The sequence below is a fragment of the Prinia subflava genome, chromosome Z, assembly GCF_021018805.1.
Source record: "Prinia subflava isolate CZ2003 ecotype Zambia chromosome Z, Cam_Psub_1.2, whole genome shotgun sequence".
NCBI classification, from domain to species: Eukaryota; Metazoa; Chordata; class Aves; order Passeriformes; family Cisticolidae; genus Prinia; species Prinia subflava.
Window position 1 is genome coordinate 48,739,278 of NC_086283.1, and position 22,619 is coordinate 48,761,896.

The following is a 22,619-nucleotide window of genomic DNA, read 5'->3' on the forward strand; positions in this document are numbered from 1 at the left end:
TGAGATTTCATAGAAATAAAAGCTTTTTTTTTGCGAAACAGAAACCATGCAATTTTGGATTTTTTTTCACAGTGTCAGATTCTTAAGAGAAAACAGTGGGGATTTGGTTTACTCTCCACTGGAGTATCAGAAAGGTATAGGGTGCAGGAGAAAGGATATTATCATAGAGTTCAGGAATAATAAGATGTAATTTCTTCATAAAAAGGAAATATCCAGTCAACGCCATTGATGGAGAACTTGAAAAAAGTTGTGAATTGTTTCAATGAATGATCATGGATATGATTCTGGGTACAATGAATAGTTGAAAAAAAAAATGGGTAAAAATTTTTGCTGGGGCTAGAAAAAATGACACTAGCAAAAGAAAAAAAGTTCACCAGCATACTGCAGTAAATTAGAATCATTTCATGGTTCTGCCCTTGGAATATTGGAAATTTAAACAGCACTGGGTAAAAAAAAGTTACATTTTCCTAGTGTGGGAAGAGGAAAGTGTTATCCAGGAAGGCACAATTAAAAATAAAATCAGACTGATCAAAAAACTTAGATTTTGTTTTTCTGATATGTTATTGGCTGTAATTATGCACTATGAAAAACATGGTCTGACCAAAGTTGGACTGACCAGAACTTAGATTGACCACAAACTCTCTTTGAGCTAACTACACAAAAAGGAAGCAAGCACTGTTAGTGTGCTGTCTTTTGCTGGAGCTCACGAACTGTTACAAGATAAAGGGTGCTATTTATGGTTTGCACATCTTTTCCAGCCATTGAGTGTTGGCCGAGAAATTGTTTGTCAGGAGGTGTTTTTTCCCCTCTGCCAATCCCCTTTTAAACCAACCAAGTGTCCACAGCAGCTTTTGGTGCACTCCAAATTCCTCACAGCCCAGTCTGAATTTTGGTTCTTTCCATAAGAAAGCAAGAGCTTGCAGCTTTGAATTTATGAAAAGAAAGTTTCTGCTTTTCATACAGAATGATTTGTTATCTCCTTGCTCTGTGCAGAATAACAGGCTTGGCCTCAGAGTACGCATGCAGGTAAGAGTGTGCATGGTGCCATCAGCCAGAAGGAATGGAATTCTGAATACTTCATCACACAATTTAGTTTGTCTGTTACAAGAGAAGGCAAATCCAGTGATTAGACAGGGCAGATTTTCTGTATCCTTTAAATAGGGCAGATTTTCTGTGTCCACTAAATGTTCTTTGCTCATCCAATTTACGTATTGAACTATAGAAAAAACCCCAGTTTGTTACTAAATGGCAAGGTTTATTTTGAGAATGCAATTAATAGGCTAAAGCACCACAGCTCTTCTGTTCCTGTATTTGTGTTTAAAAGAAAAGACACAGCACTAACCTGCAGAACTTCCATAATATTTGCAATAACTAATTTAAAAAAAAACAATGCCTCAATAAATTAGCATGTGTGTATTCATGATCACAAGAATTCCAAACAGTGGTCCAGAGAGCCCACAACATGAGGTTCTCTTGATCCCCCTCAGCTGTGCTTTGAACTACACACAATACCTTTTTTGCCCTGCTGCTGCTGCCAGAGCTCCATGAGGCAGGCCACTAATTTTCCCCAATCAGTGGCGTGAGTGTTCGTAAGCCCTGTTAGCTCATTGACAACAGTGGACACTAACACAACAGGAAATGAACCTATTGGTTTCACTTAGATCCCTGGGCAGCTGCCAGTTACCAAGAGATCTTGTCTGAGTTTGAAAACAGCAATGCTCTTGATTGCAAAATGGCTTTTTCCCTGCTGCTGCCTCCTAATACTCACTTCTGATCAATACACCATTCTTACTCCCAATCACATCTTCCTCAGGAGGCTTTGAATCAACTAAGTACAATTGCAAGCTCAAGGAAAATGCTGGCATTTATTTTTTAGTTGAAAACTAACTTTACATACCCTCTCGGAATTCACAGAAAAGTTGAGTCTTTTATTGAAAGGCCCTATAAAACTGAGGTAAAGTACAAAATTAGAAAGGTAGCTGTAGTAGAAATGACAGAGGATGAAACTCATTGTATATTATACCACAAAGAACACATGGGAATTGGGTTAAACACAACAGAAGTGAGCTTCCCAGCAGAAAGGAATTTAATGCTAAAATCTATGATAAATAATGTATCCCATGACTTTTTACAGTTCACAGTTACAGAACAAATCAGTTCCTCTTCACTGTAACTGCTCCAAAATCAAATGTATAATACGTATATACAAATAGAATGAAACAGCCAAAAAGGTGTTCCTAGTCTGACCAAGACTTGACTGAGCAGAGGCACCTATTAATTTCTTTGCAATTAGCTTCATAAATTACCTGCCAGCTTTGTCATTAAACCTTTGAATTTGATATGTACTAACATCATTTAAATACATAATGGGGTTTTGCCCATCTGCACAATGAAATTTTTGTGTAAGGCTCTAACATGTCCTATCCCACCTTCCAATGGGAATGAGCCGGGGGGCAGCAAACCCTACCACTAATGCTTAAGCTTCCTGGAACAGGCTGACTACAAGCATAGCTAGGATAATAATTCCTTCCCTCCTTCAACCACACATAATACAGTCTTTATTCAGCAAAGTCGTTTCGCACCATGCCAAAGGTCAGCTTTTGCTGTATTAATAGCTGCTCTGGGAGGATCAGTGTTGTGCTATCCTACATTTTTTCCAGGGCCTGGAGATGCAATTTCCTACAATCTGCAGGCAATTTCCCACCAATTTTCTTGGGGAGCTAATAGGCTGTGACAGGAGATGGAGCTAGCTAGCAGCAGGCGGCTTCAGAAAAGACAAATTGCATCCCTGCCACCTAACTGGGCAATCTAGGAAGACAGAGTTTATAGCTTTGTAGTGTCATTGGGCCCCATGCTAACAGTAAATCGTTCAAGCTGCTATCTGAATTTCATATTCTTTTCCTTCCAAATTGTTATCACCACATATCACTTTGTTGCACTTTTTCTACGAACGACAGTTAGACATAGATCATGTGTGATTACTATTTTAACTGCCTTTTAACTAGACAAGCCCTGCTAAATACTATCCACATCAGAAATAGAGAAATATACAGTATCTCTGTCAAGCAGTGATATTTTGATTATTTTAATACTTGTTAAGGTACAAAGCAGACACCTATGGAAAGGGATTAATTTGTAAGTTAAATTCAAATGAAACACATGGAGCAAACTATGGGAACATTAAAACTGTGAGCACACCTACTGTGGTAAGAAAGTCCCACTGATATATAGTACAAAATGAAAGCAATAACCCTCCCAAATATAACTGGTATTTTCTCCCTCTACTATAGCAGATTTTGAAACCTAGGAAGTTAACCATAACAGCTGAATCAGTTCAAAACCATCCATGCAACCATTTACCTTGCAGATTTAAAATTAGAAAGATTAGTAAAGCTCTAAGAATGTATTATTATATCTACTTTGATAGAAATGAAACTGATTTAAAGTGGCTCATCTCACCTAAGATTACAAAAAAAATTAATAACTAAAGAAAATTATTCAAAGGCACATAGCACTAGCAACTATTGCAAGTGGTATCTGTCACTGTACTTCCCCTTACTGTTATAGTTAACCCAGGGGATAAATACTGTAAACACATTTTATTACAGAACCCTGTATATCTGTATGTTTTCTTCAAAATATAGAAGAACAAATTTCTGAAGGCATGGAGGTTATTAAAAACAATAGTAATGAAATTATTATGATTAGCAAAATTTGCAAGGTTAATATTTTTCCCCTTCCCCCCTGCCCAAGAATAAATTAGATAGAGTAAAAACAATCCCATCTAAATTATTGCTGTCCACTGGGAGACAAAATTAGTACTGAGATGTATAAAATTTTACTATAATTCAACCCTAAGGATTTTTTTTTAATTACTTAAGTAATGAAAAAATGTAAAATTACAGTTAACAAAAATGTTGAAATATTCTAACATGCATTTTAAAACTCTCACATTTTTAAACCACTTGTCATTAATATCCCCATTTCATATTTGTGGTTTTTAATAAGTTACAGCTAGATAAAATACTGAAGAACTGGGAAGAATTATAAATAGAATACCAGGTCAATAACTTGTACTCAAGGAAGAAGAGTCTCTATAAACAAATAAAAAAGCTATGAAAACCATTCAAAATTCAGAAGTATTTCCTTAAACAGATCCACTGATAAAAATACAAGAGTATCAGGACTTGAAAAATCTTCAATTTGACAAACGAAAATCAATTATTTATCTATACAAGTCTATAAACTTCTTGAAGTACACATTCAAAAATTCAATTATATATTTGTGAATATTCACTCAACTGCTGTCAGAAATACACATCTCATACAATTAACAATCAGAAAGACAAGAGAAAAATTAGAAGCATTATGTATGTATAACTCATTAAAACACCTCTAGAGATCTAATGTATATTCAGAAGGAACCACAAAGGAGCATGGTAGTAAAGTGATTTCTGTATGAAAAAGGAAACTTATTCCAGTAAGTAAATTTAATGTAGCCACAAAAGTTGAATGACTCCAAAGTTTTGTTGCATGCTTGGCAACAGGCTGACATTAAGGACATTTACATACTTAACAGTAGTGTTTGGCTAATTCATCAACAATTAGAAAATACTTTGAATTTGCAAAGCCATCAGATTGTATATTTATTTGAAAACTAATTTTAAAAAATCGTGTCCAACTGCAAAAAAAAAAAAAAACAACCCAAAACCCAATAGCTGACTATCTTTTAAGAAAGAATAAAGGGCATCTTCATTGGTCTGCAAAATTTTGTGCTACAGCAAACCACAAAATAAGATTTAATAGCTTATCATAGTTGCAGCCAGTTTTTAAAGTAAGGGTGTAATCCACTGTGGATTGCTGAAGGAAGTGTGACAAAGACTGTGAAATGAGCAGATGGATTTTATTTTAAACAAATTAGGCTCACTACCAGGAAAGTAACAAGGATTTCTCAGTTTCCAACTGCTATGGGTTAACTTTCATTTATGACCCCTTCATTCTGCTTGTTAAATTCTTTAAATTGCCATTAAAATCAGTGCTCAAAGGAAAAACAGCATTTATTGTTTGCAGTTACAGGCTATCATCTCCATTTTCTATGTTAATGACAGAGTATACAAAAGGGATAATGATAACAATATGTTCGATTACTTAGTCTCCAGACTATGTGTTATCTTCACCTGAAACTTTTTTGGCAGAATACAGACAGAAACAGGGTTTGAGAGATATCTTTGTGCTGTGAACAAAGCAAAGGCAATCCTTGCCAAGATGTATACAATAGAAATGTCTAGTGTTCCTTGCAGCATCTCTTCTATGAATCAACATAACTTTTAAAAAAATGGGAAAAATCACATATGAAATTATATATAGGAAGGGAAAATCTTATGATTTTAAGTTTTACCTCAGAAGCCACCACAGAATTTTTCTAGGAAGAGTCAACTATGCCAAACCATGAATTGCATCAACAATAAAAGTATGGTTATAGAATAATGCAGCTATTTTATATCTGAGTGCTTCCTTTAGTGAGGAAAATCATTACAGCAGACACTGCTCAATATAATTATGCAGCTATCCACTAAAATATTCAATCAGATTTTCTTGTTTACTATATATTATTAACAGGCAACTAGATTCTTAATAATGCATAATAGAGCATAGAGCCAGAAAGAACATAGATTGCTGTTTAGCTTCTCGGAGTGAACTCTGGGACTCAGATCTAAGAAATATTGGAGAAAAAACAAAAACAAAACAAAACAAAACAAAACAAAAACCCAATAAAAAAAAAAAAAAAAAAAAAAAAAAAAAAAAAAAAAAACCAACAACAACAACAAAAAAAATCCTGGCTCCGATTTGAAAATAACTAACATTTGTCCCTGCAACCAAAAGTTTTTGGTATTCAGTTTTCTGAGCAGCACTTTAGCCTCATGGAAATAGAAATCCAGTTCTCTCAAGAACAAAATATCACAGAAATAGTAGGTTCTTTGCTTTGAGATACAGTATCTTCAACAACATTCTGCCATATGAAGACTAATATAAGTTCTTTTGACTTCCCTTAATGTTTTCTTGTTGTATTCAATTTATACTTTTTAGATTTATATCAGAAGAAAAAAAAAGAAATAAATCAGCAGAAAATAGGTAAAAACCACAAACCAAACCAAAAAAACCACAAGCCCACCTGTGTGCTTAAAATGTCTCAGTGAGTGTTTGATCTCTCCTATACAGTTGAGCAGAAATTCTGTGTTAATTTCTCAGAGACGTCAGTAATACAGACCCATAGGGCAGATTTTTCAAGCACCCAGTTCTTACATGTATGGTTTCCCTTACAAAATCTACCACACTGCACTAAGCACTCAAGTTGCAATGAGACATTTGGGAGTATGTTGCTGAAAATGGGATTATCAGTTGCTTGGAAGCAGATCTTGAGCTGCAGAAATAAGAGGTGATGGTAAATGTTGAGAACTGGCTATGATTTAACTCCCTTTCCTTTTAGGATGAGATGATTTGGTGTTTATGGATATCAAAGAAATGTCCACTTCCAGTTCAAACACACAACTCATATGTCTTTGAATAATAATGCAGAAACATTTGAACAATTTTACAGAGAAACAGAAGTCAGTGAAATTGCACACTGAAATCTCATTCCAGGTGAATTGCGTAGATTGCCCATTAGATTACATCTGAAATGTATGCGATTCTATGTTCTCATTTTCCCTTGTCCTGCAATGTGACTAGGTGGCCAAGGTGGCCAGTGGTGTCCTGCTTTGTGTCAGCAGCATTGTGGCCAGCAGGACCAGGGCCAGGATTTTCTCTGCCCTTGTCACTGGAAAGGCTGCACCTCAAATCCTGTGTTCCATTTCAGGCCACTCATGACAAAGACACTGAGGTGTGTTCAGAGAAGGGCAAAGGAGTTGGTGAAGGGTCTGGAGCACAAGTCTTTTAAGGAGTGTCTGATGGAGCTGGGGTTGTTTAGCCTGGAGAAAAGGCTCAGGGGAGATTTCACCACTCTACAACTCCCTGAAATCAAGTTGTAGCAAGTTGGGTGCCACTTGGCCTCTCCTCTCAGCCACAGGACAAGAGGACACAGCTTCAAGCTAAGCCAGGGTAGGTTTAGGTTGGACCTCAGGAAGAATTTTCTCATGGATAAAGTTGTCAAGCATTGGCGCAGGCTGCCCAGGGAGGTGGTAGAGTCACCCACCACACAAGTGTTCAAGAAATGACTGGATACAGCACATAATGCTATGGTTTAGTTTACATGTGATGTTCAGTCAAAGTTGGGACTAGGTGACCTTGGAGGGCTTTTCTAACCAAAGTGATTCTGTCCATGAATTTCCTGTCATGAACTCTCTTGCATTCTGGTGTTTGTCAGGTTCAACGTGGATTTGCTTCAATTTGCTCGCTGTGTAATGAAGTGTGTCTGTCTGGCAGAACAGAATTAATTTAATGAAACCCTACACAGACTTACATTTTTAAAGTCTTTCTGTGTATTTGTGGTAGGAGATAAAAACAGAACCCTTAAAGGAGACAGCAGAGTTGGGAGTCAGTCCAGATTATCCAGTGAAGTGATTTAAGGGGTAAACACTTTATCAGTAGTGCGAAATCAGAAGTCAGTACTCCTCCTTAGCCCAAAACTTCAAAATCCACCTTTCTTAATTAAAAGAATGGTGGAATTTCCCCATCAACTCAAAATTGCACCAATATAATAGAAAATAAGAAATACCATTCTAGCTAGACTACATAATCCCATGGGCACCTAAGTGGGCCAGTCATTCCACAAAATTACAGACAAAAAACCCTATCAAGAATTAAACACCAAAACCAAAAATCAGTTTGTCAATCTGAGTTACTTGAGTAACTTGGAAGCTTCTGAAATTCTACTTGTATCACCAATGCAAAAATGTGACCTAAAAATTATGGTCAATCATTCATACACAGAAGTATGTATGATTCTACATTGATGTTTCTATTAAAAAATAACACTTGTTATAACAGTCTACGAAAATCTTAGAGCATTTAGAGCTCCCTCTTTCCTTTAAAGGAACAAAAGTCCTAGAAATGCCAAATGAGTTAGAAAGAACCAACATAGATGAAACTTCTGTCTCAGGTACCAGTGTCTTGTGGACTAACATGGGGAACTATTGTTGCTTGAAATTATAATCAAAAAGAAAGTCTGACACACTGACAAATACATTGTCTGGAATGGTATCATGACTTTCTGTACAATTGATTTATGAAGGGTTATGCCATAATGCACATATACAAAATATACATATTAAAGCTGGCAAAGGATTTTGTTCAGTTGAATTGGCATTACCACAAATCCCCTCTTCATCAGTTATTGTTTGCACTGACATCCAAACTGTCTTTAGTAAGGACTCCCTGCTTCTACGTAGCACTAGCATTTGCCAGAGTGGCATTCAGACATCTCTGAATACTGAAGGCCACCCAGCACATAAAGACCGTCCCAAAAAGGGGCTAACCAAAGCAATCTTAAGACTGTAATTAAATTGCACCCCCACAAAAAAAAAATAAAATTAATTACCTACACAATAGTTACTGGTGCATTTCTTTTACCCACATGGTTTTCCAAGTGCCTTTTCTGTTCTGGCTGATCTTGGTTGGTCTGTTTTTTCATTCAATAAGCAATTATTTCCACCCACTACTTCACACAGGTCTACAAGAACTTACAAAAGTTTTAAGCTTCACAAGTTTTACATCTTTAAGGTAATTGTGTAGACATGCTAGGAGTTCAGTAAATCTATCTTTTCATTAAAAACTACATCTGCAAGTAAAATATGCTTTACTGTCTGACAAATGAAAAAAGTCATGTTTTATAAACATTAAAGTGAAATCTGAAACAACAAATGGAGGCAACTACTCATCCACAAGTATGGATGATATGGATGATGCATCCAGAAATTTTCAGATGCATCCACTAATTTTTAGACCCAAGGCATAGAGTAGATATAAAGGGGGGAAAAAAGGAATTAGTGTCTTAATTACAATCAAGAAATATACGATACAAATATGATTAAATTCATTCACATGCATAAATTTCTGATTCCATAACTGCTTTGACACTGTGCACTCTAGAAGCCAAGAAAACAAGGTATTTTAAGATTTTCCTGACACTATGATTTTGAACCTCATGATTGAAAAGAATGTGATCTTACTAGCAAGCACTATGTCACAACATATAGCAGACCAATTACACTTCCGTGGGGTTTTTATATGGATGTGTAAGAATACTTGCATTCTTGGTTCATCTGATATTGACTTCAGAGAACAGCAAAAGGATACCCATAAAGCAAAAGCCAAGGTGATAGCAGTTTGGCAAAAATCCCAGAGGTTCTAACTAAAACAAATTTGCCAGTGTTTCTAAAGTCAGTGATTACTGCCAGGGCCAGATGTTCAGAAAAAATTTCAATATGAAAAGTGTAAAAATCAAGTAATCTCATAAAAACTCTTGTTTTAAAACTTTCCTTTTTAAAAATGGCATAGCACTTCCCAGTATTTCAGTGTAGCAAATATAGTTAATTCTTTGATAAGTCTGATGACTCTGCTTTTTGCCCCACTATGTCTGAAAGCAACATTTTCATACAGATGTCATTTTCATATAGATACAAATTAAGAACTAAGTAATCAATGAAGATATATATGGATATATATTGGTAGAATGCTAATTTTAAATGTTTAGGAGACCAGATTACCCTGAATGGGTAACATTTTACATTCTGAATGTAATGTGAATATGTTAAGGCTATTACACTTCTAGATGCTATAAAATGGTTTCAGTAGAATGGTCACATAAATTGAAAAGAAAACCTGTGTCTCTTCAGACTAGAAACTTAGATAAAATTTGCCCCCAGATGAAAGATTCCTTATCCAATCAACGCATCTGTCAGTCAAGCTTGTTTCTTCCTAGCTACGCGTCTTTGAAAGAGCAGGGACATAGGCCATTGTCAAATGCTAGCAAAATGAGAAAGCAGCTCTTCTTCTGTCTGCCAGTTTGTGTAATTAAATTACTTGTTCAAAGAAATCCTTCTCTTCATCTGTACTCTCCATTAGCAACAGAAACCCTAACCAAATTACAGAATGTAGGAAATGTATGGCTCTCATCAGTGCAACAGCAAAGTTTGTTGTCTAGCACACAATGGCAGAACACATTAGACTGAAAAAATACTAGTTAAATAAAGTTCACATTCTCTCCTCATCCATTGCTCTTGAGTACACCAAGAAAACTTGAAGATGCATAGCTTTGGTAACTGGCTGCTTATCATGGCTCTTCACAGATGTCCCACAGTGATGTGACAATGGAAAGGACTCAAAGATTGCTCAGCATGAATACATAGAGCCTACAGGCCTGTGAAACATGGGACACTCAGGAAAATTAATTCTAATTAATTTGTAGAGTGGATTAATTAAAAATCAAAATATTCCTTCGTCAATATTCTCCCAAGAAATTAAGAAGCGAGTTTAACTTAGTTTAGGTTAATTCACTTCACTTGCAACCCTGCAAGTATTTAACATCTTTAAGCAATCCCCTGTAAAACTCACACTTTTGGTAATTTATTAAAATTTACCTGAGTATCTAAGTATAGACAAGACTTTAAAAAGGAAATGGTCATTAACTACCACTTCTCTGTAAAACATGAAGGATGCAACTTATCTAGCTTATCTAATCACAGACATCCTCATATAACGAATAAAGGCTCTGATGTACTTGGTTGAAATGAAGTCTCACATGAATTCTGTTCAGCTGGGGGGGAAAAGGACAGGCAAGTCACCTCCTCTGCTAGAGGAATGACCAAATGAGTCATAATCAGGCACATATTACTGTATCTGCCAAAGAACATATGCATGGGACATCAGAATAAACTTAAACTACACAGCTTTATGAAATGTTCAATTTTTATATGTACACTATAATTAGTACAAAACTGCCTTTAAGTTTCCGTAGAACAAGACAATATCTACTGGACTTGATACCCTAATTTGTCAAATCAACTACTTTGAAGTATGATAAAGGAATCTAACAATAGTTATAAAGAATAAGACACCATTTTCAAACTATACATAGTGTTTGCTTTTACTCCTAAAAAGGTACTTATATCCCCAAAAGGTTTTTAATTTTAAATAAGCAGGGCAAGCAGGGAGGGGGCAAGGGGGAAGACTGGTTGTTGGTACTAAAGCCTTTACTGTAGTAAACTAAATATATTTACAATTTATACAAATGTTTGACCTTCAACAAAAATACAAAAACATATCACAAGATGCAAAACCAGGAAACAAGTTCATCTGAGACACTGCTGTTCTATACAGGACAGAATGCAACTTGAACTGCAAGGAACAGAAAGGTGTTTATCCCCCATATTCAGGCAATGAGAAAAATTTGCATGAGGTCACAAAAAGAAAAAAATAAAAGGCTCCAACATTCTTCAGTAGACTTGGCTTTTAAAAATTATGTGAAAAACCTAGGCTACATCTGTCCATCTTGCCTCTGTGTTCCGTCTGGTCCACGTAGCCAATACTTAGGTGCTGCATGTTGCCTTCTATTTTGGAAAATCGGAGTAGTTTCATGGCAAGGTCTGGAACCTGAACACTTTTCTTCCTTTCAAAAATTCAAAACCTTTCTACTTCTACAAACAATTTTGGCCCAGTTCAACCTCTAAAAGAATATCCCCATCATATTTTCAGTAGATAACTTCATAGACTGTAGCCTTTTTGTCTCCAGAGCCAGTGACAATGTACTTATCATCCACAGAGATGTCACAGCTAAGCACTGATGAAGATTCTTTGGACTAGAAGAAAAATAGAAATATATTACATCATTAAAAAGAAGTCTGTTTACCCTCATTTCATCATCACATTTTAGGTAGATCACAGATGTGGAGATATCTGAATCCACTCTTGGAACTCTGCGTGTCTTATCTTTTTGTTGTTGTTAAAAGCAACATCATCCTCACCTGGAAGATACTGGCTCCATAAGGAGTTCTCCATGCGTTAAGAAGGTTATCTTTCCCAGTACTCACAAACCATTTACCTAGAATATAAACCAGAAGGATTACAGAAATATGACAGAGACATCTGACCAATTTTAGGTTTTGAATTCACATAAATGAAATCTGTTAACTAATTACCCTTATAAAACTCTTACTACTAATCAACACAGTACTTTTGCTTACAACCAGTGTGGATGCTCAGCGTGTTTGCAGTCTGTTAGGAAACCCCTAAACTCTCAAACAGAAATAACTTTTTGCACATGAATCAATCCTCACAGCAGCCTCTAGACAAACAGATGGTTGTTTGTAGATAAGTGCATTTGAATTCATAAAGCAGAGATATTTATGCATTACTTAAGAAGCTGAGAAGTAATAACTAATGACTATGAAATAACTAATCAGCAAAACATGAATTAAGAGCTCTGACCTCAAGTTCTATGTTCAGGGCAACTTACCACAGTAAGCAAACTTGAGTGACAATACACAGCTCTCATGAAGGTGCAGTTGATACTTGTCTGGTTTATTTACATGTAGCACTTCCACATTGCTGCTCTCCATTCCCACAGCTAGCCATTCACCAGTAGGACAATAACCAAGGGAAAATATCTGAAAATGAAACCATATTTGCACCTTTTAATTTTTTTTCCTACAGGTAATTTTTTTCTGCAGTTAAAATTGTTTGGGAGAGGGTGACAGAGAGACAAGGACAAATTCACATAGTTCAATAGCAAAACTGCAGTTCAAAATTCGAGTAATTAAATAACTTCTGTTTTTACATAATAACTTAGAAAAATAGGAAAAGAGCAGTGTCAGGCTGTCATCCTCTTCTGTAATCTAAGCACATAAGAAAGCTTCAAAATATTGTGTTGTGAGCAGCCAAAAGGAGGAGAGGGAAAAATCTGCCAGTTCTGTTGGGCTCAGTTCTTTGATCCTAAGGGTTTCCTTCCCACCCCACACATTGCCACAAGCTGAAGGAAAATTCAGTTACCTGTGATGTGAAGTCATGCTGTTGTAGCTGTCTCCCTTCTCTCAAGTCCCAGGATCTGACAGTGTTATCCAAACCTCCTGTCCAGAGCTTGGTACCATCATTAGAAATGTCAATACAGCTGGCTCCATCTGTGTGGCCCTGGAATTGCCTGATAAAACAAACCAGATTGAATAATGATTTCCTGCCAGAGCTCAAGGTAAACACTGTTGTGGTGTTAGTTTTGGACTCTCTACATGTGTCATCTGTTCTGTGTCTGACGATGAGCAAAAACCAGCCCCTCCCTCTTACTGAGCATTAAGTACTAGTATTACAAAAACATTTTCCAGGTGCTAGAGGAATGAACTGCATCATGGCTAGCTGAACAAAGTAAAATATTTCCTATCGGGTTTTGAAAAAAGAAAACAAAACAACAAAAAAAACCCCAAAAACCAAACCCACTTGTGAGAATATTAAAGCACAGTAACTACAGTTAAAACCACAAAGGATAACTCGGATTAAATCAAAGCAGTCAGAGAATAAAACCTCCAGTTTCAGAAAACAGCTTCAGTATTTTTCTTTGGCTGCAAGTCAAGAAGATAAATAACAAGCAGATATACTAATAGAAAGGGATCCAGATAGAGATCCAGATAGTTAAGCACAAGCATTGCTGAGTCACAAAGTTGCATTCTCTGTGGCAGGAGATTAGAAAAATCAAAATGGTGCAGTTTGTTTTATAACCTCCTCATTAGCAACTCTCAGCTTTCAGCAACCAGAAGGTCATCTCAAGATTTTTCTTAATCCTTTGGCAAAAGAATTCTGAGGCTCCTGCATTTTTCATCAGCAATTAGCTTCAGCAAAGTCCTATGCCTCCGTGTGAATGGTGGAAGGCGGGTGGGGAAAAGGCAACTAGCTTGGGAAGGAAGGGTATGAATCACCAAGAGCTGCCACAGAAACGTCACACAGCACGTTTTGTTTAGCAGCTCTGGTCTCAAAATTCCACGTGTTATCAACCAGCAAGATCAGTGTGCAAGTGGTGGGAACACATACAGCAAATATTTAAACAGCAAGAAATTCATAGATGTATATAGATGTTGCCAAGTGCATCTTTACAGGGACTAAGCATGCGCATGACAAAGTGAAAACTTTATATAACTTTATAAAATTGTATTTATTGACCTTTTTCAACAGAAAGTAAAATTTGCATGCACATCAACACAACTCTCTGTATGTAATTTTCAACTAATTATGGATATATAAGAAGTTTAACTGAAACACAACACACTAAGCATATTCTTAAGCTTTTATGTTCAGAACTTTCAAGGTATCACGTCTTAGACCCAAATTAGGCTCTCTTCTCAAAATATTGTAAGCCACTACAATGTTTATGCTTTGCTAGGCATAAACTAAATTTATCTTATAGTAAGCCCCTGCGCTTTCATAAAGAACTGAGAGGACCCATGCTTTCAACCACTTCTGTAAGATTAATCTTATGATTTACCATTGCTACATAAGAATTGAAAATACTCTTTTTTGTTTAACAAGGCTTAAGACAAAGGAAAAGAACAAACCTCAACGTGTGTCCCTAAAAAGTCACGTTCAGTCCATATCAGCAACAAACCAGCAAGAATGCTGCTTGTAGAAACCTGCAGACCAATCCCAAACAGAGACCCACAGGAGCTTTCACATTGACTGCAGCAGGTTATGGACCAACCCTGAAAGCACATCTTCCAAGACTAGACTGAAGCCACCAAAACTAACTTGTAGCTCCTCTCCTAACCTGGGTGTAAACCACTCCTTTGAGTAAGAGACACTATCTACTTTGCTGTTATAAACTCTGTTCAGGGAGTTAAATATTTATGCAGCTGTCTGAAGAGTAACTTCTATTAAAATTTTCTGTAAACAACGACTCACCTGACCAATGTCTGATTGTGCAGATCCCACACTGCAATGTTCCCATCACTGCAGCAGGAAAAGCACACCTTGGAATCAGGGCTGATAGCCAGAGCATAGCAGGCAGGTGCTGAGGATGTCAACTCTGCTTTTATACGAGGAGTTGGAGCTGCCAGGTCCCAAATGGATAATGTGCTGGCTTCCCCACCAACTATGAGGGTGCATCCATCGGGCAGCAACTTACAGGAGCGGATGTAGTTGTCTCTGTTCTGTACAACACAAATCACCTCAGTTACATGGTGGCCAGTAATGATCACTAATACGGTTCTGACTGCGTCAAAGTCTCAAACAGTTTGGTACTTTTTCTATTACCAAAGTACTGAAGACAAAGCAGCAGATCCTAAAAGGTTGGAAACACCTACTTCTCATCACTAATCAGGAATTGCAGCTGCAGAAATTAAAACTGCAGACTCCTGTGGCCGCAGTCTACTCTGTTTCAAACGTGACAAATGGCAGGTTTTCTATCTCGTTACACAAAAACAGAGCCAAAGTACGCTTGCTTTTCTGCAAATGTACTCCATCAGTGAAGGTCACCAACAATAGAAATATTAAAGCAAATGACCTTTCATTTGGCATTTAACAGCCCTATATGAAAATGTCGTTCTAGTCTCATGCCCTTCAGATTTTTAAATTTTTCTTTCAAATACTATTTTGCATTCATAGTATTAGAGTTGAAAAATTAAGGATTCCTGTATTGGTCCTATATTTATGTTCGTCCTTTGTTGTTCAACGTGATTCTTACTGATCTCTCATTTGTGATACTGCTGTTGATTTGAGAGGTACTGAGGGGGAGTTAGTGACAGAAGACATTTCTACCTTTCCTCATTACAATCTTGCTTGACCGGCAACAATTTTTTTACAAAATTGATGATTAAGATCTGTAACTCAAGACATGGAAAAAAACACTGCAAGAATTAGTTAACAGCATTCCTATTACATTTTTTAAAAAAATCTGCAACAAAGAAGCAGTAAGAAGGGCAGTGAACATGTTGACTTAATCAGTCATTACTGCCCCATAACTAAAATGAAGGCTCTGCATCCAGACCAGCATCTGGCACAGAATAGAATACCTATTCAACTTCACTATTACTATTAGACAGTTACAAAATGATAATAGTAAAGAAAGCATGAAGGGTAAAAAACCCAACCCCCCACCACATTTAACTGGATCAATACTGAAGCTGGATTTTCATTTACAATACATATTGCTGTGCTTGAAAACATTAAGTCTTCTCAGTTAACACTGCACAAACCTCTAATACTGCTTCTAGTGAGAAGCATCTCTTATTGAGCCATTACCTTTTGTGAGTTAGCTTTTCAGCTATCTATACTATTGCACCCAATCCCTTTTGTACTCTGCACAGGTGAAAATAACGGGCCTACATGTATAATTGGTGGATCATGAACAAAAATCATAGCAAAACTTAAAGTAACCTTTGGTGCTGTGTCACATTATTTCAGTATGTGGCTGCTATAACCTTACAAAAATTAGGTTTTTGCTTCTTGTGTGAGTGAAAGATCTAGGAAGGTTCTCTGCAGCTCTGCAGGAGACAAGCTACATTCTTTTTAAACTCATGCCCAAAAATCATCAGCATAACTAGAAAGGAAAAAAACAAATCACATTTTATTCAAAACATGACGAATACGTTCTATTCAGAAATCTGATCTAATGCGTTATTTGACCCATAGTGATAATTATCACTAGACAAACCAGCAGCATTCTCTGAAACACCATTATGTATGAAAAAAAAAAAAAAAGACACCAGGAAACAGATCTGCCTGCTATTTCCTCCTAGTACGAACAAAATCCAAACAAGGACAGCAATTTTTTTTCCCGAGTCTCTAAGGAGAAGCTACCTTTGTGCATAAATTCCTGTTCACCTACCAGGCAGTCCAGCTGAGAGACAGGGCTCTTGTTGCCAGGCTGACTGATGTCCCAAACCTTGACACAGCCCTTCCCACCCGTGTACACGTGCCTCGTGGGGTTGCTGATGGTAACTGCACACACAACTTCCCCGTGGTTCAGGGTGTTGATCTGACGGGCATGGCGAGGGATTCCTGGGCCGATGAGGGCGTCAGGAGGGAAAGGAACTGGCTGCATCTGACCATCCGCAGTAACATGAAAGGAGTAGGCTCTTTTGGGGAAGGGAAAGAGAAAAGATGAAACAATTAAAAAAACCAGCCATTACAGAACTACAATGCAAGAAAAACACAGTATCTTTAATTTTAATTCTTTCCTAATCATCTCACGAAAATCAGAGCTACAGTGCCAAGTAACACAGGCAGATGAAACCTCAGAAGGAGACAAGGATTCACAAGAGAAATTTTCAGTTTGCTGAAGTATTGGTGTAACGGGAATCAGGTTAAATTCCACCCTTAACTCTACAGACCAAGGTCATGGCTGCTATCCCACAGCCATTTAGATAATTAAAAGACCTTTCAGCCCTGGTTTCTACTTAGCAGATCCAAGTATCATCACGACAAGTCCTACAGTAGCAGTCCTTCACCAGGCACTACTCTCATCCTTCCATGAGTCTTGCTCCTCTAGCCTTGCAGTACCGCAAGCCAAAGTTTTGCTTGATTCCTGCATCTTATTTTTAACCTCACCACTGGCTGTGCTCATACACCCCTCTTTCTAGCTTTAAACAGAAGAAACACATGGAGTGGTTGCACACAGATTTCATCAGAAAGCTGATACCATCTTCTCATAATTCTGTTTTCTCGAATAAGTACAATGAAAAACCTGAAAGGGTCAGTTTTCCAGGTACTTTTGGAACTTCAGAAATACGTTTTATCTGTATTCATTGCATGATTTCAAGTTTATGGAAACGGAAGGTTGAGGAAGTGACATTCTAGCACTGAATAAAAACACTCCCCAGGGAAAGTACATGAAATTATTTTTTCATGGTCACTGAAAAGTTAAAAGTGATCTCTACTCAAGGACAAGGGCACAAACACCAACTAATAAAGGTTTCAGGTGCAGGGGGGTTTCTTTGTTGTTTATTTTAACTAATAATGAAAATACTACTGTAAAAGGCTAGTTTTGCTATACTAGTGAGCTCCCTTTTTTTTTTACTTCTGTTGTAAGTGCACCCATAGCTCATGCTTTTGGTACTGTTGTTTCATCAACAGCATCCTTCAAAAGGCCAAACTGGATAAAAAATTGTGAGAATACTTTTTTTTTTTTTTCTACAAATGAGCTGCCATCTCCCTACTGAAACATTTATTTTTCTAACATATTCTTTTGTTCAGCTTCTTTTCTTTTCCAAATCTACTTTCCTCCTCAGAAATCTTCAATCACAGTAGCTCAACTATTAGAATCACATCTATTTTCCAAGAACTCAAAAATAGCTATTTCTATTAAATCTTCTGTTCTGAATAATAAGATAGTATACTCAAGGTATTTTTATGTGTTCCCAAGTATCACATAGTTTGAAATGAAGGAGCAAGGAAGATGCCTGGTTCTAGAACAGACATCACAAAGCAACTCAATCTGCTCTGCTCCTGGGCATAAGATATTCCTCTGAAAAAGCACGAGGAGAGAGGAAAGAACTCTACAGCTCCTTCATACAGAAACACTGGAAACAGTCAACCCATGCAATATCACAGTTTTTTCTTAAGTGAAGTGTAAAAACTGATCAACAGTAATTGCTCTTCAACACAGCAGAAATTGTAAATGCATATGTATGCAATTCCTGCTTCATTCATGTTTCATGGTTGGATGTATAAGCAGAAAGCTTGCTCAAAGAGTACACAGACAGAGAGGACGCGCCGGTGCAAAAGACGACATCTTTTTTGTCACAGCAATGTCAGGAATAGGAAATGTAAGATAAGAAAGGAAGTGCACTGTTCATTCGCTTACATGTACACAAGGCACTCAGTACACCAAATGTATTTTGTCCCATGGAACCCTTTTCTGGCTTTTTGTATAAAGAATTACAGTAATGATAAAGGCTTAACTAGAAACCCATTCCTCTCTGTGAAGAGGAATAGAGACAAGATTGTGCCAAAGTAGTTATTCACTGAACCGATCGGTTCAGACACAGGACAGGAGAGGAAGCAGAACAGGAGTGGCAACAAGACTGCTTGAGGCTGAACTGCTCAGGTTCATCTACAGAATTCAACAAGAGTCATAGCATTTAACACACTAAAAAGACTGGACCCATCCTGGGCTCCAGATCAAAGTCAGTTGCAGAGTATTTGTTAGCAGTAAGAGTACACAGAACTGTACAACTTTGAAGTTTCAGCCCGCCCTTGCTTTTATCATGGACTGAAGCAAAACAATTAAGCATGTATTAGGCAATTTTTTCCAGCATGTCCAAGATGAATAATCTACTTGTCCATGACTTTGTTTTTCATTTGAAGGTTACAGCTTAAATGTTCTGTTCAATTCAAAATACCTAAATAATTAGTATTTCGAAATGCTAAGGTGCACACACAGAGCTCCTCAGTTTTTGCTGAGATGGAGTGTGAGGAAGACAATAGAAACATTTTTCAAGCACTTCCTGTTTACTGTAGAATTGTAATGACTCTTATGTTTTGAAACATCAGAAGCCCATACAGTGTATTTTTTAATCATGTAGAATTTTACCAGTACGTCTATGTTTAAAGTGGAGCTATACTAATCATAAAAACAGATACTCTTTTAGCACTTGCTTCTAAAACTTGTTGATCAGGATGCAGGATGACTGAATTTGATGGCTAACAAACAGACCAGTGATAGTTTCTTACAAGTCAGGACAGCTTTTTCTACAGTGCAAGTTATCTGCAATCCATTGTAGAAAGAAATGGCTACACATTGCCAAATTCCACTGCCAAGACAAGCACTTAAAACAGTAAATGTTCCTGTTTGCTTGATGATATGTGGCATGTAATGCTAACATCACCAGTGCCAGCTTACGGTAAGTCTAGTGACTTGTACCTGCGAGGTATTATGGTATAACTTTTGTTACACAATACCTTTTAACCTCAAAAAGTCTTGCATCGTTTTGCCAGACTGACATTCCTGACACTCCCTGGACAAGGAAAGTGTCTGTCTCCAGAAGAATGCAGGACTGGAGACAGCAGTGCAAATGATTATTTGCAGCTCAGTTGCTGCAGCCCTTGGCTTCCTCTTCATCAGGTCACTATGAGGAAGATCCTGCTGCTCCTGGGAAGGACTCTACTTACAGTTCTACACCAACAGAAGACAATTTTTAATGCACTAGACATATTCATAGGCCTCAATATTCAAAAATGACAAGAATTTTTATTATCTAACCTAAAAAGAGTCAACAGCTAGTGAAATCTGGCAAATTACTGAGTTCCCTAAAGCTCAGGATTTCTTAACAAGCACCATCTGACCACCCATTTCTCTTTTAGTACTGACAGCAAACTGCTGTTTACTCTCATGACTAGCACAGTTTTCTGTCTCACTCAGAGCATTCTGTCTGTATGAAAGATGGCTATCCTATCATGGATTCCATGATTATCCCTCTTTGCTCAAAGGAGAGTCCTTCCTTGTGTTGGTCTAACAACAAACAAAGAAAATTATCTTATAAAAATGCAATTAAAATTTAATATAAAATAAGCTAAGTACATATCAAATAATACATAAATATACACTGTTAATTAACTGAATATTATGACAAGAACAACAACAAGACAAACTTCTGTGTCTTTTACTTAGAAGAGTTCTGAGAAATAGTATACTGTTATTTATATTATTTCAGAATAATGGAAGTAGTTTTCTGAATTACTGCATCCAGAGACTTCTCTCATGTGTGCAAAAGCAGTAAATACTGAGAACCTGCACAGTTTCTATGCACAGTATCATGGTTAAGTGATACTAACACAAATCAGTTTCTCAGCTTAAATCTCCAATTTCCAAATAAGTATACAGCAAATATCATCTGATATGCTGAGGAGAGTTCAGGACAATTAATTCACTACCCAAGAATATAGCAAATTAACTAAACTACCTGCCAACTAAACTCTCCAGTATTCAGATATATGTACAAATCCACACAATTCCTGCCTACGAAAGTATTGTGCCTCAAAAAAAAACCTCAAAAACTTCCACTTTATCCCTTCATTTCGAGCAGACTTCTTTAACTACCAAAACAATACTCCCAACTGCAAAACATGAAAGCAAAAAGTTCCTTCCCTTCATGACTGCATTTTGCTTTCAGCTTTTCTTTGCATTGCAGCTCATTTTTAATTGCAGTTATCACAAAAAACAGTGAATATCTGAGTGTGTAGTTTCATCATATAGAAAAAAATGCCAAGAAATAAAGATAGAGGTATTTGTACAGAAATGACTGAATTTTCATCTTCATACATGTCACCAAGTAAGTCCATTTAGAGAAAAAAGCCAGGGATGCACACAGCACCTAATCTCCTATAACACAGTAAAATGAGCCTTCCTTCACAATATCTCTCAATGTACATTCACTACAAAAGTATGAAGATCTGAAGAACAAAACTGAAATCAAGCAATTCCAAAGAAGTATAGTACACTTATCCAAAACCACAATGAAAGTCACCTTATAAGTAGAAGGAGGAAGATTTAACATTTTCAACAAAGTTTTGTATTCCAACTAAACTGAGAAACATATATTTTCAGCTCTTTTCACTGTCCAGGAAAACATGCTGAGAAATATATTTGTCCTCAATACTATCATTAATACTACCATTAATTCAGAATTTTAGACACCAGGGAAGCAGTACTGTGGACATAAATTTACCACTAATCTTGAAACTCTATTTAGTCCACAATCCAACCATTACAAGGCATGGTTCATATAAACCAAAAATCCATAAGAATGTTACTTTAGCAGCTACAGAATATAAAAAAGCCAAGTACTTGTTAGAAAGACTATGCAAAGCAAATAAAATATTATTAAAGCAACACACCAAAAACTTACAGTCCAGGGCATATTTAAATGCATCAAACAAAAGAGTTCAGGACTCAGACACCACATGTTCATGTCCAAGTGGGTTTTTAACAGGCTACACATTTTTCTAACAAGCAGATCATTAACAGATCTCAGAAAATACAAGGGTTAAAAACACCTGGCTGCCACCAGAAGTGTCCTTTGGGAAGTGGAGAACATAATTTTCTCTTGGGTGAAAAAAACAGCGTAAGCATAACCATTGATTAAAATGTGCAGCCTAAAGCATACACGAATGAATGGGGATTCAACAGTTAAATTTAAAAATTCTCTGTACCACTTGTAACAAGACTCACTAAAATTTCACATCTAATAAAACAAATTCTATGTGTCACCGTATCTGCACTCAAGAAAACTGCTGACTCTGAAGATAAACAAGGTGTACTCCACCATTTTTCATGATTATATCTGCTCTGTACAGAAAATACAGGTGAAAAACCTGAAGTAGGTGAGATACTCATAAATGCTGTAGGTAGCAGGCAGCATCTAGCCAATCAAGGCTAAAACGTGAAATTGTTTTATAGCTGTCAATGAAAAGAGAGTTCCATGAGTTTATGGAATTTAGGCTTGCTTGACTAAGCAAAGAAGTAATTTTAGAAGAAATGTAAAAGTAACATGACCACAAAACCCCTCAAACATTGCAGAACACATTAAATTAAGTGGAGACTAGGGTGTATGTATCAAAGCAGGCAGTATCTGAAACAGTGTGAATTAAGAGGTAAAAACATTAAAAGAACCAAAGCAACCCCCACACAATTTCCCCCGACAGTAATT

The 22,619-nt window shown here is 36.8% G+C and overlaps 1 protein-coding gene across 2 annotated transcripts in view; it reads right to left on the reverse strand.

Moving 5' to 3' along the window:
• Positions 1-3,061: 3,061 nt before the first annotated feature.
• Positions 3,062-22,619, reverse strand: part of LOC134564674 (transducin-like enhancer protein 1) — an 81,783-nt gene continuing 62,225 nt past the window's right edge. For both annotated transcript variants that reach the window (XM_063423695.1, XM_063423696.1), the window contains exons 15-20: positions 16,799-17,048; positions 14,875-15,122; positions 12,985-13,132; positions 12,452-12,602; positions 11,961-12,037; positions 3,062-11,795 (exon numbers count right to left, since the gene is read on the reverse strand). In XM_063423695.1, coding sequence (XP_063279765.1) covers positions 11,688-11,795; positions 11,961-12,037; positions 12,452-12,602; positions 12,985-13,132; positions 14,875-15,122; positions 16,799-17,048 — 982 coding nt within the window. In that variant the 3' untranslated portion in view covers positions 3,062-11,687. The remainder of the gene's footprint in view (positions 11,796-11,960; positions 12,038-12,451; positions 12,603-12,984; positions 13,133-14,874; positions 15,123-16,798; positions 17,049-22,619) is intronic.